At 42.1% G+C, this 26,880-nt stretch overlaps 1 protein-coding gene across 1 annotated transcript; it reads right to left on the bottom strand.

The window, feature by feature from the left end:
• Positions 1-10: 10 nt before the first annotated feature.
• PELI1 (pellino E3 ubiquitin protein ligase 1) lies at positions 11-17,283 on the bottom strand. Its single transcript, XM_009699912.1, has 7 exons — positions 17,121-17,283; positions 7,977-8,121; positions 6,735-6,864; positions 5,037-5,138; positions 2,849-3,046; positions 2,547-2,735; positions 11-1,558 (listed from the first exon to the last, which is right to left on the bottom strand). The coding sequence occupies exons 2-7, from the start codon at positions 8,045-8,047 to the stop codon at positions 992-994; spliced, it is 1,257 nt and encodes a 418-aa protein (XP_009698214.1). The 5' UTR covers positions 8,048-8,121; positions 17,121-17,283; the 3' UTR covers positions 11-991.
• Positions 17,284-26,880: the final 9,597 nt, after the last annotated feature.

Below are 26,880 nucleotides of genomic sequence, written 5' to 3'. Positions count from 1 at the left end.
CCCTCGGGCCAGGCAGAAGATCCGAGGGAGAAGCCCCACACCAGCCGGGACTGCGGCCGAGTCACAGATCGCTCCCCACACGCACGCGTGGGCGCGTCCGCCTCTCCCCCCAGCCCCAGTGTGCCTTGTCTTTCAGGTTTGTTAACGTTTAACATTGGAAAAATCCTTGCAAATGTCACTAATGCTAAATAAAGAGATGTGTTAGCATGAAGGGAGGAAAAAAAAATAATCCTTAATCTAGGCTAAGTTGCATATTCAAAGACTCTGGTAAATATTCTCCTCGTAACCAGATCTTCAGTACAGTCCTACCAAAAAGACATTTTAAGAAGTCCTTCTTAGCTACCTTTCGACATGGTTAAAGCACACCTTTATGCCATCGTAATTTGCATTAGCTTTGTTTAAAAAGCATTTTAACTATTCTAGGAACTCAGTATTTTAGATTAAAAAAGATTTTTCTACCGTTTCCATCTCGCGTTCTCCATCCAGAACTACTCTACGCATCCGGTTGCTGGATGTAACACACTAAGACCATGCTACTCTCTAAACGTTCTACGTATTTTCAATAATAAAGATAAATAGAAAAGAGTTAATATACACGTTATATTTTACAATGTTTGCATCCAAGCTGTAAACTAATGTTCTTTGAATTATTTACCCTCCATATACAAAAAGAATGAAACAACTTTCAAACACTGTGGGCATGTGATTCAAAACCATTCAACGGAAGGCATCAACGTTTACAACACTTCCTTCACTGCTCCAGGAGCGGTTATTAACTAAAAAAAAGCAGGAGTTCTCTCCCTTCTCCCTCCGTGTTTCTTCCATATCCAGACTTTTCTCAATGGAGAGGGATTTAGCTGTTGTAACAAAACCCCAAAAATTCTTCATCTTAATGCAAACCAGCAAAGCCCAGAGAATATGAAAAACAGTTGGTTTAAAAATCAGAATCGCTTAGCTTATCAGTTTACGGCAGTCCTCGCTCACACATGCGTTAGTCAAGAGGTCCTTGGAAAATGAGTCTGATGTAACCTTGCTCACCAGCCAGCTGATGCGCACAGAACGGACAGGCCGCGTGAAAAGTGTGAGTACCGTGCGGAAGAGGAATTTGGGACCAATATGCAGTCGTCTTTTCTGAGCACACGTGTCCGCACGGGCTGAAGGCGTGAGTTGGAGGTCCTGCATCCACGTAAAATCCCGCTTCGCACCCAAGCCACAGAGGCACATAGGGGCCAACAGAGCGGCACATGGGACACTCGCGATCCTTGCCGTCTCTCTCCTCTTTGTTTCCCCAGTTGTGATAGCCGTGGACGTGGCCGCAGTTCAGATACACCCACGGCTGCTTTTCGTCTACAACATCTTTTCTCTTCATGCTGGGAAATGCCAAGGTGTTAAACCCCACGGGACACTGGGGCCTCGCTGCATTTATCTCCTGCCTTAGTGCCTCCAGGTGCTTGACAGTAGGAGTGCGGGAAAGCCCTTCGGCGGTGCGCCACAGCAGCGTTGCTCCGCACAGGTCAATTAGAGAGCCATCCTGCAGCTGGTTCGTTTCATTCTCAACCTTGTGACGGACAAAGAGAAAGAGAGGTCTCACCTAACGTTACCCAAAGAATAACATCATGCACTTTCATAATACAAATTTGCCTGGAAGAGCCAGACAAAAAGTTTCAACCAGCTTCTGACTGTCCTGTAACATACCCGTAGAGAGCCCAGTGTCAGCTTCTCTCTCCACCTTTTTTCTTTTTTTTTAGCAAAACCTCCAAACTTAAGAGATTAAGATGTACATCAAAAATAATTAAGGCGTGAAAAGCTCCTCTCCAGCCTTTACAACTTCTCAACTCCATCCCTATAGCATTCCCAACTATGTTACTTGAAATGCATCAAGGAGGAACGGCACAAGTCTTGTTTAGTCCTCCATCATGTTTTAGACTGTTTTCTTCAAACACATGGCTTTCCTCTTCTCCAAAGTCAGCTGTTAGCATTCCTAGCTAAATGCATCACTTAAATAAGTGTTCATGTAGCATTTCTTTTTGGTAAGAGATCCCAAGTCATACCAAAACCAAGCATCTCCTGGAAATGTCACCAATGCTTTGGAAACAAGAGGGAGAGGAAAACTCAGAATGCCAAGGTGGAAACGGATATTCAGGTATATAGGCATGTGTCAATAGAACTATAATTATTCTTTATTGTTCTATAAAAAAGGAAAAAGCATAAACTCAAGAGGGAGAATGAGGAAAATAACTCTTTAAAATGTGTGCATGACTATGACAGTTTGCAGAAGAGCACAGTAGACTGGCAACTCAATTTAGGAGAGCAGTCTAGATCTGGAATTAAGCACTAGTTCGCAAATAAACTCTGTCAGTTACTCTGGTTGAGCAAGACACCTTCACATCTGAAGACAGACACATAAGAAGTCAGTGTAACTAATTACAGAAGTGACATCCACGCTGAATGAGGCAGATTCCAGCCTCTCTTTATGCCCAAGCTTTACCACTTACAGTTGCACCCATTTTAAACAGGCTGCATAAAACAACGGTTGCTGCTCTTACCATTTTTCCCCTCTGCTGAGCTGATCTGGTTTCACGTAGGCTGAACACATTCCCACACACAGATATCTCTCTCCACACCCCTGGCTTGGAGTCTTCTGTAAATCCGTTACGAGGATGCATAACAAGAACTCCATTTGTGGTCAGTCCGTCCATTTGCCCATCTGAGGTCTTCCACTTCGCAGCCTTCTCCTAAGAGAAATCACATCAATGAAAACTTTTAATTTGGCTGAAGTAGAGCTATGAATTAGTTTAAAAATAAGCCTGCACTGATCTCAGAGGGAAAAAAGCAAGAGTTCCCTTACCCCAAGAAAGATGTTTTTTGAGGAGTCAAATCCTGCAGCATATATTCTTGCTGTAAAAGGAGGATTACGTTCACATATGATTCTGCAGGCAAACCTTGATATAGTGCTCTGCACAGACTGCGTATCTGAATTACTCTGACTTCCAGGAACTGTATCTGTCACGACAAAGTCTATAGGACTCTCCGTTGACCGACCAATCTGGAAAGGGATTAAAAAAACCAAAACAACCACCAACCTGTTTAGAAGTTCGCCTTTGGGTCTATGTATACTCAAACTCAAAACATTTAAAAGTGATCAAGAAAAATATCACAACATTCCAGTTTGAAGCATTCCCCTCCACCAATCTAAATTTAGATTTCTAAAGCCTCATCAGAATTGATGAGTTACTGCACCTCCATGTGACCAAAGTTATTCTGAAGGCTGAGTACAGCCAACTGAAGGAAGGGGAAATAAAATGATGTAATTAAGTCAATTCTGAGACGATTTCCCATTGAAGGCCTTCTCATCAGAAAGGTTATGCTCAGGTCAGCCGGACCAGCTGCAGCAGCACCAAAACAGCTAGGAAACAGCAGTCAGATGGAAGAAAAGCGATATTTGCTCACTTTGCATGCCCAGAATATTCTGAACAATGCCAGATTAGGTGGAGGTGTACATGTAGGAAAATTAGATCATGTGTGCTGACTCTCCGGCTCTGGTGGGGCACTGCGAAGCAGCAAATCTGTCAGGAAAGACCAGGTACGAGATGCTTGTGGCGGGGAGGGGTTACATTAATGTGCACACAGAACACAACAAGAATGCAACATCTGACTACAAGCAGATTTTTCTAGTAGCTGGGCCTTCTTTTCTGGTTGCATGGAAGGATGAGTTTTGCAGTCCCACACACCCCCTGCACTGAGTTTCACTGCTTTTCCAGTCAACTCATCTTGTCCTTTTCCTTATGAAGTACGAAGAGAAGTTATATCCCTCTCCCAAGCATCCATGGTAAACAGGTTTAAAGCCCACTTACACACTACTACTTTCACTCACTTCCAGAGCTCTTAGCCTCTTATAAAACAGCTGGTTATATTAAAGACTGATTAACTGCTGGGCAGGAGACCCAAAAGCCTGAGGTGCTTTTTGAGGAAGGCTGAAGAGCTTTCATGAGACTGAAACTGCTTTGTCAGAACGTAGTTTTCTTCAGCAGCATAACCCATCAGTACACAGGGATTGCCACTGGCAATTTTAGAGCAGCATACGTGCCACAGCATGCCTGAAGAGAGAACGCTTACACAAACAATAGCTTATGCTGCAGTTAGTTGGTTACAGCCCTTTTGCTCTGTTGTAGGTACTTGCAGTTGCACAGCAGCTTCCTCCACCGCTTACCAACACCTCCCACCTCCCTGGATCCTGCAGTGGCGTCACAGCTAAATGCTGTGACAGCAAAACTCCTTGCCATAAATTAGTGACCCAAAAAAAAAAAAATCAAAAAAAAAAAAATCAATGCAAGATCAGTCCAGGAATCAGAAGGAAGAAAGCACACAAAAAATGCCCCTAAACAAAACCCTTCCCTTTGAGAAAAACAGGAAACAATTATAAGATATGAGCGTACACCACAGCTGCAAATGTGTTTGTGGTTCATACAGGAACTGCAGCAAAGCTGCTGTGAACTGCCAGCACATCAGAAGCGGGCCTCCTCTCTCCACATTTCCCAGCACTTTAGACTAATTTCTGTGTTTGCTTAAAGGAGTTACAGGTATTTTTCAGATTAGTTGTTTCAAAAGCTTTCCTGCATTTTCACATTGTATTTCCTCCATCCTGTCTCCAACCAGCTGATGCCAAATCCCTTCGTAAATGCTAGAAGCAAAGTTCCCAGTGCTTAGAGAGAACTGTGCACTTCATTCATTTTGCAAGGAGAGACTAGAAGACAGGTTACGTGACTTGCAGACCAGCAATCCAAGGCAAAACCATAATCCTGTGCATTAGTCACAAAGAACCAACTTTCACCTCTGACCAAGCCTAAGAGCGATGCACAGCCTTGTTCACGTGATGGCCTTGGGAGTGAACAGAACTGAAGGTCTCTGAATAGTAAAGTGCAGAAGGCGACATATGCAAACTTTGGGGTCTGAGGGAAAAAGCCTGTTGAGAGGATGTCTTGTTAGAAACTACCAAAAGCGAGAATACATTTATATATCATCTTTACTTCACATACCTGGAACATATCTGTGTTGCTGTCATGTGTATATTCAACTACTACTGTCTGGGCCCGAGACAAAGTGTAAGATATGCTGTGTTGGTCCTTATTACTTATTGCCTATGGAAAAAATGCCAAATATTATTGAACCAGTGAACAATAACTCTACGGAATACAGCAGCAAAGCAGACAATATCTATAACCAGGCGGTTGTTCTGCTCAAGTACTCCATTAAGGCAGATGGTTGTTAGTGACACACCTGTAGTTAAACTTTACAAAAACCAGTCCTGGCCATTAAAAAAAAGCTGCAGGATTGATTCAACAACAGACCAAACTGGTCTCTTCACTGCACGCTGCAACAAAATACACGTAACCAAGACATATTATTAGTCATGCTTCACATTAAAGCAACGCTGGCCCGAACACAAAAGAGCAAAACAACCGAGTGCAAAGGCTAAAACTGAGTGTAACAGCTTCATGGCCTTCTCAGCCTGAACTTCTTCATCAGCAAATGAGGACAAAAACTTAAGAGACTTCATTCTAAAAACGAGATCCGAGTTCATAATAAAATCAGTGATGACTAATAAGGTACATCGACAAAAAAACACAAGTAGTGGTGGTAAACAGGGCAAAATGGAGAAACTCAGCACTGGTTGCAGAAATTGCAGTGAAGTAATAATGTAGGTTTCAGTTTGTTAGTCTAGATTTTCATTCTGCAACTACCTACTAGGAACTGAACAAACACTCTTCCAAAAGTGCTTCTAAATAGCGCTTGCTTGAAGACCATAAAAAATTAGCAAAAGCAAATGTTCTTTTCACAGATCTCCTATAGATGTAGTTCTATTACAAGAACTTTGGTTAGAAAAACACTCTTGATTTCAGAATACTTTATGCCATTCCCTGAATGTAAGAATCAATATTCCTGAGCATCAAGGTATTTAGGGAGTCAAACACTTAACACTACTGTATTTGTTCAAGGGCCTGATCTTGACAATGGCGATCCCTACACCACCACTAAGCATTCTCAAATTCCATTTGTTTTAGTAGAAATGCTCCATTTATTATTGAACATAATTGCACATACACTTGAATCGCCACAATACAGAAGCATGTCATGGTAATACCTTAGCTGTATTAGCTTTGACATGAAATACAATTCAACTTCAGGACCTAAGCCCTTCCTGCTTGTTAATGGGAACTCTGAAGCTGATTACAAGCCCTATAAAACATGCCCAGCAAAACCCACTTGTCCTCATCCCTGGGGAACTCCTACTTACTGGATGGAGTAGCAAGTGCACACAGAGCTCTCGCAAAGGATCATTTAAAAGTCAGCTTCACGTGAAGCAAAGCTAGCCCTAAAGCATGGCTGAGTGTGAAAACAGGAAGTCTAGAACAGATGTCTGCAGTGAGTTTGGAAGGAAAACAAACAGAAAGTGTTTTACATGACTAGCCTGTGCCTTCAACATTCATGTTTCAAAAATAAATATTTTTCTTTCTGGACACAGCAAGGACTGGGCACCAGATTTGTTTTGCTGAACGGTTTCTTGCTAACCCTGACAGGTACCAAAAAACCTTGGATAAACATCAACCATTCTTTCTTCAGCCAGAACTTCATGCTTTCTATGTCATTTCATCTCAGCATAACAGCCCTGACTTCGCTGAACTCTTTCAACAGTATCAGGAGAAGAAAGACGTAACTAGACAAATCAAGCTTACCTTTGCTGCTTGAGGGGTACAGGCAATATGCACAGTGCTAGGTTTCACCCCATTTGCCTTGGGCCTTTTAAATAAAGCAAACCTACTTTTTCTTCTTCCTCTATCTCCATTTGGGAGAGACCCATTGTACCTATCAAAAAGCACAGAAAAAGAACAAAGTCCATCTTCCTGTATTACTGAGCTTCTCATGAGATACAGACCCACAAGAACTTTCATTCTAAGCACAAAGTCTTCTTATTTAGTACGGTGTTAATAATCACAGATTTTCAATTAATCACATTTAAATCTGAGAACTGATAAACACAATATTGAAACACACTCACCGAATTACAGTGTATACACACAACGCTTGTAGGGCAAATAATACTACCCAGATTAATCTCAAAGCTACAATAGACAAGTGAAAACACACTCGGGTCCCAAATGTGAAAACAAGTAAGGTTATATGCCTGTCTGTAGCTTTATCTCTAAATGATGCGTTCATGGTGTAGATGAAAGATTCTAAATACTCACCAACCCTGGTGGAGAGCTAGTATTTTAGAGAATTTTGATTGAAATAAAACCCCCTAAGAAACAGGTAATGCTGTCCTCTGACACTCCAATTTAATCCATTAGAAAACGCTCAGACTCTCACTTTGAACAGGTCAACATGAACAGGCTAACTGGCAAACTTGCTTTATTAAAATCTTCTGTTTACACTTAGATATTTTAGTTAGCTACTACGTTCTTATAAAACTGCTTTTATTTTACTTAAAGTCCTAGGGAACCTCTCCTTCCACATTATCACGTTAGTCACCTGCCTCAGCCCAACCTGGAACCAACTGGGAAACCCTTCACAAATTGGCTGCCTTTGTCACGAAACGCTTACCTGGGAAGAACACAAGAGCTGAAAATCAACTTCCATCTACTCAAGTGTTTAGAGCCCTACCTCCATGCTCTTTCTGTCATAAAAAAGTATGCATACTGCAGTGCAATTTTCCAATATATCACATTAAGTATAACACCTGGTTGCCACTGAAAAAGACAGCCCTCCCTCCGCTCCCTCCCTTACGTGAGATCGGGTACCAAAGACAAGCCGATCAGCTTGCTATTCAGTGGCACACTCCCTAGACAGACGGCAAAAGAGGGAGTTCAAGCGGTAGGCTGTGGGACGATCTCACACCAACCTGCATTTTATCTGCTTTAACTGCACCCTGAAATTCTACCTTCATTCTCACTTCCAGCCATGACACAAACACTTACCCTAATACAATCAATTCACCGTATTTTACTGGTGCTTTTGACGGATGATTTTCTTGATCAGGAGAAAACATGAGCTTAGCTAATGATTTCTTCTCAAATTTCAGGTCTCTGATCAAGAGTTGTGGCACACTTTTTTCATTATTTCCTGTAAAAACAAAGACAAAATTAAGTGCAAAAGAAAAGACCCAAATCCATCAACTACACAAACCTGCACACCTATCTGATACAACGGGTACAGTATTTTGTTTGTTCCATATTTTGGTTTTGCTTGAAATAATTTTAAAGACATACATATAAAACCACATCAATTAAGGTTGAATTGCCTGGAATAACTACCAGATCACAAAAACCCCACAAGTGCATTTAGAAAATTCCAGTATGGCCTTGATAAAGCATCCACAGTTGTTTTCCTTCATGCTAGTTTTTAGTATAAACGGTATACAGTTTCGTTTAGTATGTTTGGTTCAACTATCAAGAAGTAGGGCCAGATAGGGATTAAATTTGAAGGGGAAAAAAAACCCCAACAAACAAAACCCAAAAAACCCACAAAGCAAGACCCATCCATTAGCTAGAGAGGTAGAAGTTTAAGAGGAAAGTATCCAATTCAGAGCTTTCCAAGAAATTTCTGGATTTGCAGATGGAAGTAAGTTGTGTGACAATTTGACATCGAGTCTACCAGACACGTTTGGGGTGTGCAATGGGATCTCTCATGTTTAACCAGAGATGGAAGGGATACAAACAGCTGTTTGAAGGAGATTTCCTGAGGGAATTCCACATAATTCTTAACAAGAAGAGTCTCCTGAATTGCAATTTTTCGTCATACTTCTGCTCTGAGGAAGAGTTCACACTAGTATTGTTTTGCAGCTTGTTATTAGTGATGTTTCCAGACACCTCTGACCTACCTGACCCATCTCTGACCTTCCTGTAGAGAAAGCCCACCCACCAGGGCACTTGCTCGATGCAGAATAAAGCTGATGCTAGTCTATTCGAGGCTTTCTTTAACAGAAATAAGAACATTCCCTTCGTCCTTCCAGGTAAGTTTTCATACCAACTCAAAAAGCTATTAAGCTATTTCAGTACTGATGGTTAACAGTCTGTCATCTGTTCAAATACACACTTTGGCCCACGTATGGAATTTCTGGAATCCTGTGATCAATTTTGATCCCAACTACAACACTGTATCTCCATTTTCTTCTACCTCAACTAGACTGTAGATAGCAGCAGAAAAAGATGTCACCACGCAGATTTTATCTAACCCCATCTTATGCCCTAACAACAGAGAAAAGGATGTGGCAGTGCCTGACACCCTGCTCACATTCGCTCAGAAGCTGAAGCAAAGATCCCTTTACTGACCTGATCTCTACCCTCTCCTCGTCCTCTTTGCTCCTTCACAGAGAAGCTTGGCCTTCAACATCTCTTCTCAATCTACCAGTTTCTTAATTCAGCGTGGATATGTTGACCCTCACCTGCAAAGAGCTCACAGTACTCTCTGAAAATTCAGTATGCTCCTTCACGCTTTCTTACATGCTATCCCACATATGTGGGAGGGCTTCACACAAATACACGCAAAGGCGTTTACTGTCCTACAAACTTTTGCTGCGATGCCTGCAGAACACAACCAGGAAGGTAAACCAAAACCTTTCTTCTTCCTTTCATTTCTCATTATTTTCCAAATCTTTTCTCCTTTGCTGTCAAGTCTGGGTCCTGTGGATTTCATCGTGCTTTAAATATGTTAACTGAAGACTGTCTTTGTGGTTAGCACACATGTAACATGACCACAATGGAATCCTGACCACTGCCAGACATGTAAGCGTATTGTACTAAACCTCATCGGCACAACGCTACTGTGAAGTGTCCGTGTCCAGTCTACACAACAGTTACACCAATATATTTTTTGTTGCATTGGAAGCAGCGTGCATTTTCACTAGGCAGCTATCCTGGTTCAAGCGTTAGGGTATCCATCATTTAACTGGTGCAGAAAGCGCCTGACACAGATCCAACAGTCCCCATTCGTCACACGGGAACAGCAACAGCAGCACAGGAGAGCTCAAAGCAGTATACGTTGCTTCAAAACATTTCTAGATTGCTGACGCACGTGTAGCAGTAACTTAACTGGGATGGTGAGGGTACTTACTGTGGTAGGTGGAGTCCGAGGTTTTGCCTTTAAAATTCTAAAATGAAGAATTTAAAGCAAACTCCTCATATGAAAATGTGACCTTAAACTCCTATCATGGCAGTAGTCATAGCACATCGAAGTGGAGATTGTTCCCTTTGATAGACAGAGCCCCAGCGCATTGACTCTGTTCACAAATTTGATATGGCCATCTGGGGTCTTCCCTGCCTCCCAGCACTACAACCCCACCCTGGAGCACCACACCAGCAACCCTCTGAAATCAGGTGCCTCTGAAGACACCGCGGGGGTGGTTTACTGACATAAACAGCTCCTCATGTTTTAACCTCCTCCCCAAATGATTAACCTATTTTCTACTTGAATATTGATCTCCTTGGCAGCCTCTCCCCTGCAATTCACTCTTCTCCACGTACAACTAATTCCATCTTGACCATTGCATTTCACATGCAATGCTTTACATTCGTCTGCTAGAATACATAATGGTTATCCTTTGCAATGACATTTAACAACTCGGGAGAAATACTGCTACGAAATCCATAGCACTGCCCATTAGGAAATAGCATAGGACTAGGAAATACCACGACAGGGTAAAAAAAGATTTGATAGTATCCACCCAACACTACGGTGTTTGATAAAGAGCTAGTCCATTCACTTAGAGTAGGTGGGAAAGCAAGCACTAAAAAGTACTAAGTTTTGCCACTAGCACAAGAAAAGGTTTGGTGTAACTTCTCCTTTGTTCACCCAAGTGAACAATTTCATGGAAAGCCAAAAAACACATGGCCCAATCCCAGAGTCAGCTTCTGAGTCTCATTAAAAGCAATTCCACCTGAACAGTTCAAGGAGACTCTAAAGAGTTACCTGAGCAGGTGGCCACTAACATCCTCTTAAGAAGTAACTGAGCAGAAACCATAACAGGGGCCAACTGTCCCAAGTGACAGTCATCATTGCAAGTAGTTAACTAGAAAATCTTTGTATAAAGAAAAGCGTCCAACATCTAATGCTTGGCTCCCCCTTAATACATTTTTTTGTTTCACATTTAAAGAAATCCAGCCAAGTTTGTTTTGGGACTAGCACATATGATGTAAGTCCACTTCTTATCTGACTTAAGGAAGGTTCAAGAGTTACAAATCCAGAGCTATCGCTAGTAATACAGCTTGCCCATACATTTTCAAAAGCATGGCTTGAATATTTGAACTAGATTTCTTTTTTTAGATACATCTGAGCTTTACGAGCTGCACACATCACTTTCACAACTACTAACACAAAAGCGTTAGAAAAGGTTAATTAAATACATTAAACAGACAACTTGGCCCTGAAGTGCCAGCATACAACTAAGGAACTGACTGCTGGAACAAAATATGTGCAAGTTTGGGTTTTGCTGCTTTTTGCAGCAGCATCTCCAGACACCAGTGGAGTGGGTTTCATTGGAGCAGGTTCTGAACAACAGACTCAACTCTTCCAAGAGCCTTCAGCACTGACAAGGAATAAGGTGTTAATTACAAGATCCCACCCCATCCAACATTCTTGCAAATCATACAACTGACAACTGCAAATTTTTCATGTCTACATCTCTGCTTCTGCTACAGAGAAGAGACCAAAGCCTGAAAACCTCTACCTGTGCACAGTCCTGTATTATAGAACGAAAAAGATTTTGTGAGTAAAGCAATGTGCACACAGAAAAAAACTGTTTTGGAAAGGCATTACGTGGTTGGGTAAGAGGTGAGCACAACTGTTTGCAGTTAGCACAAAACCACAATAGGTACCACTGTCTTTCAGTCTCAAAAATAGGAAAAAGGAACAGGAAGAACTCATAAACAAGTAATACCTTTTTATTCTTAACACTGGTCCCTGTGGAGGCAGGAGAAAGCTCAGTGAAGGTAACCTGCACAATACTGTCATGTGCAACTGTTTTGAGGGACTGGAAAGAGATGACATTTAAACTGAGAAAAGTATTTAAATTTTGGTTTAGGAACAATAATCCAGTTTCTTACAAGCCCTCTTGTTCTTCATTATTTACTTGAGTCACAGAAGGCAAAGATTGCTATGGCAGAAAGCAAGCCACAGATTTCTGACCACATTCGAGTAGAAGGAGAAGCCATATCATTGTACTCTCTCCCGTCACATTCAAACACTCGTCTCTGAATCTAGAGGCAGACTATTCCGCGGGAAGACCTCGCAAACCGTGCTTCAGAGCACACAAAGGGTTGAAGAGTCTGCCCACTTTCACTGAACAGGCCATTTTCAGTGGGGGACAGAGCTATAAAGAATTTTGGTTGGTTTTGAACTATCAGCTTTAGCTTACCAGCCATCCTGAATCATTCAGCTGCCTTTTCTGATCATGAGACTCATACAGGACTGGTCTTTGGTGGCTTCTACAGAAAGTCTTCAGATCTTGTTTGCGCTAAGGCACAGCACCTTGTGAATAAGTTTGCTGTTTAGTAGACCAAATACAGCTTTTGGAATTGCAGCAAGAACAGCATCTTAATGGTTAAAGTGGGGCAGGGGGAGGGGAGAACATAAATTCAATGAGCCCAAGCAGAGATTCATTAAACACTCGGCTGTGAGCTAAAAATACTAGAATAAAAGTCTCTTTGTAATAAATTACCATCATTTTCTAAACAGAGCCAGCATTATAGGCTGCTAGCAACTGTAGCCAGTGCCAGACTAGCCCTTTTCTAAAATACTGCATTAAAAAAACCGCTTTCACAGTATAAAAAGAAGTCCTCTGTCAATGAGTATATTAAAATAAAAATATGCTGATTCAGATGCAAAAATTGGATTTTTTTCTTCCCATTTTTATAATATTATCTTCTTTATGTTCTATAACTACATATTCCAAGGTTTGGATTTTTGGGGGCTTTTAGAAATAAAGCACAAGGCAGTTTGTATACTGAAGTTTTTATTTTTATAGTATTTGCTATTTGTAGTTCTCCATTTACTATCCTTGCAATTCTCATATTCTGCTCTTCTCTCAGCAATTCTGTGTTAAATCAGGGGGATACGGACAAAATACAATCCAGTCCTCCTGACAGGTATGCAGTGACAGGACAAGAGGCAACAAGCAAGCTGCAACACAGAAAATCCTGATTAGCTACTAGGGAAAAACAAACAAACAAACAATCCAGAGAGGCCGGGGCATCTCCATCCTTGGAGATGCTCAAACCTCAGCGGTACGTGGCCCCGGACAACCTGACCTAAGGCAGCCCAGTCCTGCTTTGAATAGAGCGACCAGACCAGACAACCTCCCAACCTAAATTATTCTAGGAATACAATTCATTTTAGGAAGCCCAACACAATTTTATCAAGCAACTGAAATATGCACCTTAGGTGCACTTTTGATCAACTAGACATAAATTATGAGCAACTCCACTACAGCAAAACAAAATTTTATCCTTGTCCTCCTGAGATTTACCCATTACTGTCTATAAGCTTTAATTAGATTTAAAACCTCATACTGCTCTTCAAAGAATTTGCACTGAATAGCGCGGTTACCCGACAAAACACAAGCAGGACCCAAGTTTGCCAACATCCAGTTACACATTCAAGCTCTTTACCACTCCAGTTCCCACTGGGCAATCTTGCGACTGCAAGATCAGAAACCAAACTCCTCTGAACGCACGCATGGTATTTCAGTGCTGCATATTCTCTTCTATGGTTACGTCTCATCCCTTCAAAGGCAAAATCTTGACTTCCAGATTGAAAGGACCAGAATATCAACGTTAAAGTCACTGTGAGACACAAAGGATCCATGCACAATACTAGTCTCTCAAGATGAAGTATTTGCAAGCATGGAAGAGGCAGTAAGTAATGCAAGAGAAGTAAAAGCACGTAACAAAACAAAACAAAAAAACCCAAGGTAATTCCCAGCAGCCTGACTTCTTGTTTGATTACAAGTCCCCATCAAGTCCAGGCTGCCAGATTTCACAAAGATCAGTGACGTTACTGCTGATCTCCACTGGTGCGAGCAACAAGGCATCAGCTCCTTGGATCACTATGTTTCTGAAAGCTGAGGCAAAGATTGAGAAATCACTTTCTTCTACATGATGGTTAAATTACCACTGGAAAGTTCCTCTTCTTTAACTGTTTTTCCTAGCCATCTTCTTAGAAGCTCTTATTAAAACAGTTTTTTACTGACACAATTACCTGGGTAAAACAGCATGAAGAAGAGTATGTGTTTATCAACCAGAGTTTTCACACTTCTCCCCATTTCCAGTTAAAAACAAGCTCACATTTCCTTCACACATACCTGGAACTTTAAGTTCCACAGGTTTTACATTCCACTTCTGAGATAAGCCAGATTCTGTCTACAGCTTGCAGCCTTCACGACAGACGCACAGGAAAGGTATAGTGATGCAGCTGTTACGTATTCAAATTGTATTGTCACTTCAGATCAGCAGCCCTACTTTACTTTTCTAAGGAAGGATAATTAATTTTCTACTTTCTCAAAAAGGGAGATTTTCAGCACTGAAAAAAAAAAAGCATTGGGAGTGTGGAAAAATCATTCCAGCATTTTGCTTTTGTATGGCTTATTCTTTCCTTAGTCTTATAAGGAAAGACTTAAGGCTATACCGTCCGCCTTTTCTTTTATAACCTCTGAATAAGCTTAGTCATCCACCATACACACAAGAGTGCCTTATGATATGAAAGAACTGAAAATAAGACAACAAGGCCAAGCTCTGAAATGAGCAAGCAGTCTCTCCTGCACAGGATACCAAGCATGAAACAATGCAAACAACTGTCTGCTGCTGCGTCTTGAGAACATCTGTAAAATCTCAATAAAAGGGTTTTTCATTCTCATAAACAGAATGAAAGCATCTTTTTACCACGGAGATCTGCCATTAGTAGACTGGTCATCCTGGAAACAAGTCATGCAAGAATCACAGCACAGACACACAAAAAAAGGCATGTTGCCTGTAGACACTTTCAATGGGGCATTCACCTGGTACACAAGAGCAACCCTACTGCTGTGCACCAAGGCTACAGCTAACTTTTTCCAGTCTAAGAAAGAGCAGTTTTAGTTGGATTGGCATCCAGTGTCCTGCTTCAAGTTCTCTCTCAGCCTCAGAAGCGAGTCTGAGCAGTTCTCAGCAATTTTAGGAAAGTCAGGAACAGCACTGTGAGGACAAGCAACCTTGTTCAATGAACAAGGGAAGTGTTTTAGAACAAGACTTCTATTATAGGCCCCTATATAAAAATGGGTACTTTATGACAGTACTCAAAAATAGCACTCCTGTTCAGAAGACGGAAAAAAAGGTCTAGGCACAGGGGCCTGACTTCAATCAGCCCTCTGCTAACCTCAGTCCTGTTACTCCAAACTGCCATCGATGGGATGAGGATGTGGCTGGGCATATCAAACCTGGAAGATTTATGTAACCGCTAACAATCCACTCCGACAGATTGACAAAACAATTCTGAAAATATTCCCCTGCAAAAAAAAAAAAAGAAATCCAGCATTTTTTTCAGTTACGAAAAGTAACAGCTGATCCTCCCCTGAGGAAACCACGATAGCCTCCTACAGGTTATAAATGATGTAATTCAGACTGCGTGTGGGAAGCTGAAAACATTTGTCTTTTAGCACAAGGTGTCTATTTTAAAGCTGTCACTGCAATATTAGCTATAACCTTAATTAGCTGAGAAAGTTCTTCACTGGTTCAACTGCTGCATTTACATGCAGCCTACACCCCCTTACCACCCATGTCCTCCACGTCAGCTTTCGGATATACCAGTGACGATGCAGGAGGCAAAGCCCCCCCGTGACCGCTCCTGCGGCACAAGGGCCCAACGCGACAGGTTGTACCTGCTCCATCAGCTCAGCGACCTGCAGAAGTTATTCACGCGAGCTCCCGACGAAGATGGATTTCCAGCTTTCTACGCGAGTTTTTGGCTGTACTCGCACTTCGGCTGTTACTACAAACTCAGCATGTTTTGTTAAAAAGGGATAGTTTTGATTTCATACTCAGATTATCAAGTGAAGATTATTTCTGTAACCTGTAATGTATGAAGCCATAAAACAATACAACAGAGGCATGTTGGCAGAACATTAGGTGCTCATTAGCCACAGCACTACCTATTTGTATCTTCAGGGAGCGCCTCGCAAAAGTACAAGCAGGAAAACAAAAACTGTGTACAACACTGGTACAATGCGGCAAAAGTACGGTTCTGATACAGGGAACTTTGCAGTCAGGATCCTTTAAATGTTATCCTCGATACTGCCTTCAGACAAATTACACAGTATTACCTTAAAAATACACAGTCCCAACTTTCATTGCAGGTCGGTGACAGAAGCACAACTTCCATATACAGATTAAGAGTACATACCAAAACAGAGGCATGTTATTTTTAACAGGGCTGTTAGGCGATTAGATGGAGCTTTTTACGGCCTGCAGACTGAGCCCAGGGAGATGTACTGCCTGATGCACCTGAACGAGAAGACACAGCCGAGGACCCTGCGCTTGCAGAAAGCCACAATGACTTCTTGTTCTACAGATCCGAATGTTACCGTTTTGCTTTTTATGAGCCTCTGACTTCCTGACGAGGCAGTTTATGTACCAAAATATCAGCTAAATAGGTGTTAGTATTACACTAAAGCCTTTTCACACAGCATACTGTATCATCTTGCAAAACCAGGAGTTACAATTACATTTAAAGCCTTTTTTTGGTTTAGAGAACACAAATATTTAACAGCTCCATGAGAAATTCCCCTTGGTATGATTTCGTTAGGTAACAATGACAGTTTCAAGGCATGTTGCTCTGCACTCTAAAAATGAGAAGCGACTGACACTTCTTAGGAACAAGAAGCATTTATTATACATGCACTTTGAACGTCTCTTCTTATTTTAGGTGGAAGAGCAGCCCGCCGACACACTGCCCGTCCTCAGATTTCCTTTCAACCACATCACTGAACTCTCTTTCAACTTCTCACTGAAAAACACTGCAACCGAGGAGGCTTTTAGAAGAGAGACTGAAACAATACAACACTAGGACGGAAAAGCGATGCCATGCAAAGTACTTACCAGTATCTTTTTGTCCGTTCAGTATTTCTACCGAGTAGAGAAGAAAAAAAGCCACTCTTTCGATCTCATTTAAAACCAGCCGAAATCCACCAACTCCTTTAAACCCCCAGCAACTGCCAGACTGAGTGCCTCTGCTCTGTGTGCTTTTACTTAGCGGTGGGTAGTGCCTTCTGACTAAAGAGGGGCTGGCTCTGCCTTGCGTAAGCTAGGTAAACACCACTGCACCACGCACCATTGGCTGGGGCCAGAGCCTGCGTCCCGCTCCCCGCTCCATAAACTCATCCATCTCTGGCCCCGAAAAGGAAAAAAGGAAGCGGAGGGTGTGTTGAGAACGATCCTGCAGCCCAATTCCTCGGCAGCTCTGAGGATGAGGATCTCTGAGAAATGCCGATCTATTTCCTTCTCCACTTCTCTTACATAACTGTACCCATGCATGCTATACCTTTTTTCTTCTCTTTTTTTTTAAAAAAAAATCATCATTTATTAGCCCAGCTAGCTTTCCTCACCTCCCACATAAAAAGTGATTTCTTAATACAGTGAGAATTAAGCCAGCAGAAACTCTTCAGGCCTGGCTATCCCCGTTTTCACTCCTGCCACAGAGCTGGACACAGGACACACCTGCAGACACCACCTGTGTGTACTGGACTCCCAGCGCCAACGATGCTCCAACAGCTCACTCCTGTAGGATGCAGGTTTAGAAAGGCAACTCTGCACGTGTCAGACCAGGTTCTGAGCTCATTTCTTCTTCCACTAACATTGAAATCACTGCATCAAGCCAGTGGGTGGGACAATTTAAATGTCTGAGCCATAAAATGGTGATCAAGTTACTACAGCTTCCAAGTTACCACCTCTCAGAGTTGATCATACAAATGCTCCGAGGCTGCTGCAAGCACGGTATGACGCAGGAGCTTAACCTTTATGTGGAGTTTTACATCACAGCTGTAGTGGGCCAAGAAGGTGTGCACGGTTACCCTGGCTCAAGCGATGCATACATAGGCTGACATCTGACATCTCCCAAGTTCTACAGGTGACTATTGCTCCTATTTCTGCGGCTCCTTCCTTGCCGCGCCACCTCAATTTTGCAAGTACAACTTTACGGACTGGTTTCCCTGATCTGTTCATGTTTTTAAAAGTTGGTTTACCCGCTCGGTTGTTTTTCAGCCGGATCCATTTCCCAGTTCAGCTCACGGCATGGCCATGCAGTCGTACCAACAGAACTGAAGGCGAGAAGGGCAAGCGCCCTACTCAGCAGCACTCAAAGCTGAGCACCGTCGAACAAGCTTTTTCTGCATAACGCCACAACACAGCACCAGCTGCAACTCCACGTGAGTCAGCTTCACTGCTGAGAACAAGATGAACACGTACCTGTTTTCTCTCTCCTCAACCTGTACTCCACAGCCAGCCTTCCCTTAAGTAATACTGTAAGACTGTCCTGGTACAGGATCTTGTCACCTACCCGAAAAACTGAACTGCAGAACACCCTGCCATAGGATATTCTGGATAATAAAACTATACATAGGCTGAAAGACACTACCATAGTGTCCGCCCATCTACTAAGCACAAAGATATCCCTTTGCTCCACAGAAGTGATCGAGCCACAGCTGCTGAGCACCGCGAAGTGCTTGGAGAAACAGTGATGTACAGGTGCTCCCTTGTTCCCACTCTTCTTCTGGCCACCAAAAAAAACACGCTGCTGAATACTGATCTGAGATGGCATGGTCATTATCACAGCCATCAGATTAATAAACTGGTAAAGGGCTTAGGGGAAAACCAAACCAACACACAAACCCCAACTATTTTAACCCAAATTATTTTGCTTATCTGTTTGTGGGTTTACTCTGTAAACCCACTGTACCAATGCAAGTGAGGGGATAGGAACCTTCTGAATCAATCTCATCAGTAAAGCCACAGACTCATCAAGCCACATTTTGAGATTAAAGTTGAGCCCTCCTCCCTGCCAAAAATCAACAGCCTCATGCTACCGGCACATAAACATAGCTTTTCCACTCATAACTTGCAGAACCTTAAAACGGCACTTTTTAGTGAGGTGGAAGAGTCATCCATCCCAACTCCCCCATCACCTTCAAGTATTTTATACTCTGTCCTGGTCTATACAAGGTTGGCAGCTTTAATACTCTTTTAATCAGGGCTAAGGTTTTTTTTAAAAAAAGTTTAAAAAAGAAAACCACATCAGGACTGTATTAGTATCACTTAACACACAGATATGGCAACAAGAGTAGAGAAAGTGCTCTGTATTCAGGTATTTAACTGTAGCGATAAGTTACATTGGTATGACCACTTCTAGGTCACATCACTTTTCCCACACAAGCCGCGACACTTGAGTTGTACTGTTTCTAAAGTGTTCATTCTGAAAAGCAGAACTTAAGGCTAATTTGCTTCTAGAGCTCTTTTATCTTCTCACTTTACAGATGCCACTGTTCAGAGTTCAGATTAATAAACCTGTGGATTACTTTATGCTACAGCCACATAAGAAGCTACAGACATGTGGACATGTCTTCTACTGCCCAGCCCAGCCTCCCACAGATAACAATCCTTATCTCCACACCCCACCTGCCTTCATATTAGTGACCCACGGCGTACCGGAGCACAGCCTTCTGCTACCAGGCAAATACATCACATAGTCCCCTTTTCATAGCTAATCATGCCCCACCTTAAGGCAGGTTTTTGGAGGGTTTATTTTGTCCCTAGCCACACTGCCATGTGGCTGCCTCTGAACCTCACCCTACAGAGTTTGAACCACTTTGTTTCCCTCCCCATGTTTACCCACAGCCATGCTCTACTCATCTGTTCTTGCATCAACATTGCCCTTCACTTATTAAGAGGAGGGTTTAATGATTTCCACTCCACACAAGAACCGTGCTCTCCCTTGAGGACTGGAAGCAAATGCCTCAAGTGTGCTGTTGCTAGACAAGCTATCTGATTTTTCCTGGAGCGGAGATGCTGCCGACCATGCCAGACTAAAACAACGACATCTGTAGCCCAAGATATCACTGCTAATTTCATGAAGTGATGCTTAACTGCAGGGGAGGTTCTTTCCTTGAAGTTGTTAAAGAAATAAAGGGCTGTATCGTCATGTTCTTCTATCTGACTCATGAGCAGATGCTGTACAGTTTGATATAATTACATGATTTCACATGACATTCAAAATAAGCTTTGAAAAGGAATGCATTTCTAGCTACATCACTTAAAAAGACAGCCTTGCAGATACGGGCAAATGGCAACGCTACGTCCTCTAGCGTGCAGACAGCTGAGAAGCCTGGACGGCAAACTCTTCATCCTAGAGTTAACCTCATCAGTATATTACTGCTAAATTTCAATACAGACATTTTAAAGATGTCTGTTGATAACTTTGTTTTACAAAAGAGACAGGGAGCAGAATAAAAACCTCACAGAGCATTAAGTGCTTGAAATTGCTGCACACAGGGTACAGAGGAATGGAGACTGAAGGAAACACTGGGGAAAAAAAAAAAGAGAATAAACCCGTGGAAGACCAGGATCTGTAACGGTCCCCACGGGGAAGTACATTTGTACACTCAATACTGAAGGCTGAACGTGCACTATACACCACCTTAACTCTGTTTCCCACAAAGTCAGTGGCTGAACTCTGATCAAAGCCAACGATACCCAAAAAAGACAAACATTTCATGCATTGCAAAGCATTAACACTGTTAGGGGGTTCCCAGAAGTCTAACCCCAGGTGCACGGGGGAAGAAGAAAGGAGGGAAGGTTACTGACTTGCCAGCCCCATTAATCTTTCATTGCGTTATGTCACATGTAATCTTTGTGCAAGGAGTTCCCATGTTATACAGTTAATAAAGTCACACTACAGTGTTTTAAGGAGATTATGGGGGGGAGTAGGGGCGGGAGAGCATCCTGAAGCCAAGAACATGCTAATTAGAGTATACAATAGAAATGTTAATCAAATAATCTGCAGGAAGAGGAGGAGGGAAGGAAATGACCTAATCCCCTGCCCTACTGTGTGGTGCCTTGTGGCAAGAAGTAAGAAAATTCTTGCAAGGGCTGAGCAAACAAAGGTCCATTGTTATATAGCTACAGCTTTCAGAAAAGAACACTTTTCTGCATCTCACGTTTCTGGAACACGAAGGGTAGATGGTACTTTATGAACTCTTCCACACTGACCACTTCTGGAAGGGGTAGAAGAGGCTAGTTAGATTTGCAGGACAGCCGAGTAAAAGACCTAAGTAGAATCTCAAGTTCTTAAGGCACAGCAAATTCGCCTTCAAAGGGATTTGCCAACTCTAAAACATCTGTCATCCGACAACCATGGTGATCCTTAGGCAACTGTGGAGCAATTCGTCGCTGAAGCTGCAGTAGCCTAGTTACAGAGAGGCAACAAATCATCATGCTGCAGAGACGCACTTCCCATGACACGACTCATACTTTGCCATCAGACAAACCTAACGAGCATTTCTTACGAAGTCCTATTTCACCCTTAGATCTTTGTGTGCCTGCTCCTCAGGTACACCAGGGAAGCCCTTCTACTCATGAACAGCGTGCTACCATCAATATATATCCCCTCCTGCAGACGGAGAAAAACAACTGGCCCTCTGTCTTCAGTTTGATCTCTGCTTTAGTAGGCACACTGTACCAACGCAGTATTTTCAGCTTCCTAGGGGAGAGACTCCATCAAGAAAAGCTCAGGCAAGATCTCTGATCTTTGGACTGAGAACATTGTTTCATAGTTAACCTTACTATGAGTTGAAGGAATCTCACACAGGAACAAAGAAATACCTACAGGACAGCAGGACTACTGACTCTTAAGTCCTCGTGTGTTTCCAAGAGGCTGAGTCAACTCCTTTCCTCATAAGGGACTTCACAGAATCACAGGATAGTTGAGGAGGTCATTTAGTCCACCCTCCTGCTCAAAGCAGGAGTTGGCTTCCCAGGTATCGAACTCTTACTGTAAGAGACTGGGAGCTTTAAGTATGAAATAGCCTCTCAAGACACGCATTCCCTCGGGAAACAGGAAAGGCTTACTGAATGCTGAAGAGCTGCAGACGACAGGTAGTCTTGCAGACCAGTCTGGAGCTTCACGTTTGCTCACAGCCTTCCTATGACCGTTTGATTCAACATTTGCTTAAAATAAAACAATTAGCAAAAATTACTGCAGAGAGCTTGCTGTAGCCACACCAAAGATTGTTTGGGCTGATTGCAAACTTGAAAGGGTGAGACCCACAGCATACCCTGGGTTTCACAACAGCTTTACAAGAGACATGTGTCCCAATAAGCAGTTCAGCACTGACACTACAGAACTATTTCACAGCAATCGTTACCCAAGACATTCAGAAACTGAGCTGCTCTTAAGATGGTCCTTAGCCTGGCTTCTCAAGAATAGCCTGAAGCATCAAGACATGCTGGATTCCTAAAAATCCAAGGCTGAAACGATGATAGGTAAGGCATCATTCTGGAGAAAACACACTCATTTCCCAAAAGGTGAAACTGATGTAAGCCATCTGCTAAGTCAGAAACACACAGATGTCGTTGCACCAGGCTTCTTTCCAAGACAGTAAACTTGAGGTTTCCCAGGTAGCTGGAAACTGCTATTGTGAAAGTTTTTTGGGTGTTGGGGTTTTTTGTGTTTTTGTTTTGTTTTGGTGTTGGTTTTTTTTTTGGTTTGTTTTTTGGGTGTTGGTTTTTTTGTTTGTTTTGGTTTTTTTTTTTTTAGTTCTCCAGGAACATTTCTGGATCTTGAAAACTCTGCAAGCCAAATACCGTATCTGCAAGTTCCATTAACCTAGGCTATGCACAAGCACTTCCTCAAAGAACTTTTTAGCTGTAGGTCTGCGTTCTTTGAACAGCAGAACTCATATTCACTGAGCTTCAGGTACTATGGTTTCCCCTAAATAAAGAAAGGGAGGCCCAATTTGGATTCATTTCCAAAACTTAAGTCTTCCTGCTTGCAAAACTTTTAAGGCACCTTCCAGTAGAACTAGCTGAACCTGCATTACCTGAAAGTTTTCATTCCCACAAAGCTGGAGAGTTTGACCATGGACTTCTTGAGAGAAAGTTAAGACAGAGAGTCACTAGAAGTATTAACACCTCTTTGCTTCACTTTCAGCGATGAAAAATATTTCACATAGATCAGCAAAAAAAGGACAGAAAAAGTACTCAGTTATAGAAATCCAGCTATAACTGGCTGGCTCCCCACACTCACATCCAGGGAGGGGGGAAATCTTAACAGGGACAAAGTTTAGAAACCATTCAGTACAGTTTCTATTCAACTCCCACACCACACAAATGGTTATCTTAAAATAAGGCAAGTACCTTTTGCTCAGAGAGCTCATGAAGCACAAAAGCCAGGTTTATCCAATAGAGTTTCCCTCTGCTTTATCCCAAATTCCTCACCACACTGTTATTACGCTCTTGACGCTCACCATTTCGACTGTCATCATCTGCCATTCCAGTAGAAAAAGTGCTGGATAACCTCCCCACTGCTCTCCTCACCTCTGCCTGTGAATGTCCCAAGTCTGCAGTTCGTACCCGAGTATTTTGTAAGTCACTGCTCATAAACGTACCACCTTACTGTATTCCTCCTCCTCCTAACTTCAAACTCTGGACAGTCTTTACATAAGGTACAAAACCTGGCCCTTTCTAAAGGTATCACCTCCAGCATTTACATATAAAAGCGTATGACCTACATACCTCTGGATAGCTGTCAGAGGTCTGCCTACTCTCTGCAAGCCAAGTGTCAGGTTTTTACAGTGGCCTGATAGAATATATTACAGCCCTATGCGTAAATGGCTAGTTCAGTGCCTCAGTTTCCTGTATTTCTGACATCCAAGCATGTATTTTTAGGAATATTTTAAATAGTGTTGTATGAGCTCAGGTACAGAACAAAGGTTACTTTAGGCAACAACTCAAGAGTACAAGAATTGATTACTTTGCATATGCAATAGGTTTCCAATAGAAGTATATTGAAATATCTCCAGATACATTAAAAGTTGTCTCTTAGTGAGTAAGGTGAACCGGCTTTTATGCTAACACAACATGTATTTATACATAAACACAAAACTAACTTTGCACATTGAAGTTTCTATGCTAATTGCCTCCTACAGCCAGGAATTCAAACAGGACAAAGTTCAAGTATCTCCTCCACCTCCTCCTGTTAGATCACCCACCTGTTCCCAGTGTGTTACTGCTCAGAGAAAAAAATCCCATGCTATTCAACTATATCTTTTTCTTTCCTTTACAATCCCATGGGCAATACATGATTTAGCATATCTACAGAAGAGCAATACTTTACTTCCTACACTTCTAATCCAATTTGGATAAGAGGTTTGTCGCTTATAAAAATAAACGGGCAGTTGCACTTTACCTCTGTGCAGGCACTAACTAGCACCTAACAACAAAAAGGTCATTCCCAAAGAGTGGTAAGAATTCAGTGCTGGGGATGCCATCCCTAAATTTTACTCCTCGGTTGAGACAGGAATGCAGTTTCTTGTTTACAGGTATAAGCAGGGAGTTGGTAGGTAGGCTTGGCTCTCGTCGCATACGACATTTGGCATTATTGTGCCAAAAACTTTCTCACTAAAAAAAGCCAAGGATAGGGTACCTCAACCATGGAGATGGAGCTGTCGAGACCTGCTTATATTTCAAAGTTACCTGCAGAAGCCTCAAAACCAAGTGTAGTTGAGCAGTTACAGATTGGGCTAGTTTTGAATTAGCACACACACGAAAGAAGATTTACATTTCTTTCCCGTTTCAGGCATTTCTCTGACATGCAAAGATAAATGCAACAGTATCTGAACACTTGCAAACTCACTTCTAGCAATTACCTTCTCTTTGCACTTTGTACCTGCACGCATTGAGAGGCAGGCTTTAAGCTGTAAAGAATTACTCATTTTCTCTCCAAGGAAAATTTTTTCCATTCAGGAAATAGGAAACACCGTTGGGCAAATATATCGAAAAGAGCATACAGCCACAAAGTCACTGTTTTGACAGCACCACGACTAAGTAATTTTTAACCAGCACCAGACGATTCAGAACACAGTAGTACTTTACACGGTTTTGAAATCAATTTCGCATGATTTACAGCATGCACTTATTTATTAACCAAAGTGACTGGTTAATATAACACAGACTTCTTCCTTTCTGAATCTTGAGAAAGAGGTTGAGAGAAGCCTCCACTTTACCCCACGGTGTGCACTCCAGATACCCATAGGGGCTACCAACAGACTACCGTTTGGCTATCTTCAAGTGCACCTCTGCATACCATGGAAAACAGAAAAAGTCCTGCTTTTCTATTACAGCAAAGTTAACAGTAATAATCTAGTATGGAGGAGCTGTTTCCCTTGCCCTTTTTAGTCAGCATTTCAGTGCAGACTGATTCATTCCAAGAAATCTGGCTCTTCAGAAGTAATCTTTGCAAGTTTTTAGGGGCAGACTGGCTCTCTCAGGACTGACAGCGTTTATTAACATTTCTTTAAATTATTAAGAGCTGCTCATACTGAGCACAGCGGTGCCTCGTTCACACGCATTCATAAAGGTTTGCAGAAGTCCTGCTCACATTCAATTTGCTGCTTGTCATTAGTTACCCTCCTGCTTAAGGACGTCTCACATCACCCGTCTGCGGAGCAAAAGGATGCCGTACAGCTGCAGAGGTTACCAACAGGCAACCACGCTGGCAAGCGTTAAGAAGTTATTTCCCCGACTCAGCAGAGATGGCTGACCACATGCAAGCTCCTGGACCAACGCAAATACAAAGTTAAAAAAAAAATTATTTAAGGAGGTCCATTCAAGCAATTAACTATACAACAGACACATTAAATAAACTAAAGAACTACCAATATGGCAAAGTCATTGCAGCCAATTTGACACTGAACAACCAGAATGAGTTTATGAAGCATCAGGCGAGTTCGTGAGGCTGATCAGCTGAGACAACTAATAGGCAAGTCACTGCCTTTAGCAGCACGTATTGCAACTTAGTGGCAGGCATTTTATTTAGAATTTCAAAAATAAATTTTCAAGCATGCTCAGTCTCACTTCAGCAACTTCAACACCAGCTGTAGAAGTAATATATATTCTCTAAACATAAAGGAAAGACTTTCCCTGGCTCCGCAGCCACTGTTGTACTTGAAACTCTGAAGTCATTCTGTACTTTTAGCATTACACTGATGGAAGTGTGTGAATTACACATCCCCAAAATAAACTCTGAACTATACAAATAAACACAGCACTGTCACAAGCTCACCCTCCTCTAGCCTCTCTCTTATAATACTTATTCCTTATCTGTAAGCAAGACTGCTAGGACAAAAAGATGTGGGGTCAGTGGCACCAAACAACTCCGAAATGCTATCAACATTACAGAACGTTACCAAACCAACACAACAAGGAGTGTACCAGCTCCGATAATTTTATTAGTCTCTGAGGTGGAGCATTTTTCTTTTAGTAACCACCTTCAAGATGACTGAGGTTTTTTTCCTTGTTAGAAGGGAGGCACTTCATTTTAATTGCAGAAAAACAAAAAAAACCCAAAAAACCAAATAAACAATAAACCCAGGCAAAAAGAAAAACCCCTATCTTCTAAAAAAAGTCTTCACTTTAAAACCAATCTGTGACCTAAGCTTTTACATTTGAAAGTACAGTTTAATAACATGGTGGGAAAGAACTTGTATCAGTAACAGTAGATATACAGCTATATAATTTTCATCATACTTAAAACCTAACAAAGTTTAGTACCTAACTCATATTAGAAGCAAGGTGGGGTTTTTTTAATTAC

This window comes from Cariama cristata, unplaced genomic scaffold (genome assembly GCF_000690535.1).
Source record: "Cariama cristata isolate BGI_N322 unplaced genomic scaffold, ASM69053v1 scaffold8225, whole genome shotgun sequence".
Taxonomy (NCBI): Eukaryota; Metazoa; Chordata; class Aves; order Cariamiformes; family Cariamidae; genus Cariama; species Cariama cristata.
Note: the sequence above shows the minus strand (reverse complement) of the source record. Positions and strands in the feature narration are given on the sequence as shown.

What these genes read in the sequence shown, in the direction of transcription:
- PELI1 (XM_009699912.1), bottom strand. Translation starts at nt 8,047, where the DNA reads ATGTTTTCTCCTGATCAAGAAAATCATCCGTCAAAAGCACCAGTAAAA. An exon ending in GGTGAATTGATTGTATTAGG is followed by an intron (nt 6,865 to 7,976) that starts GTAAGTGTTTGT and finishes GCTTTTTGATAG; the next exon opens with GTACAATGGGTCTCTCCCAA. An exon ending in CAAAAAACATCTTTCTTGGG is followed by an intron (nt 2,736 to 2,848) that starts GTAAGGGAACTC and finishes GATTTCTCTTAG; the next exon opens with GAGAAGGCTGCGAAGTGGAA.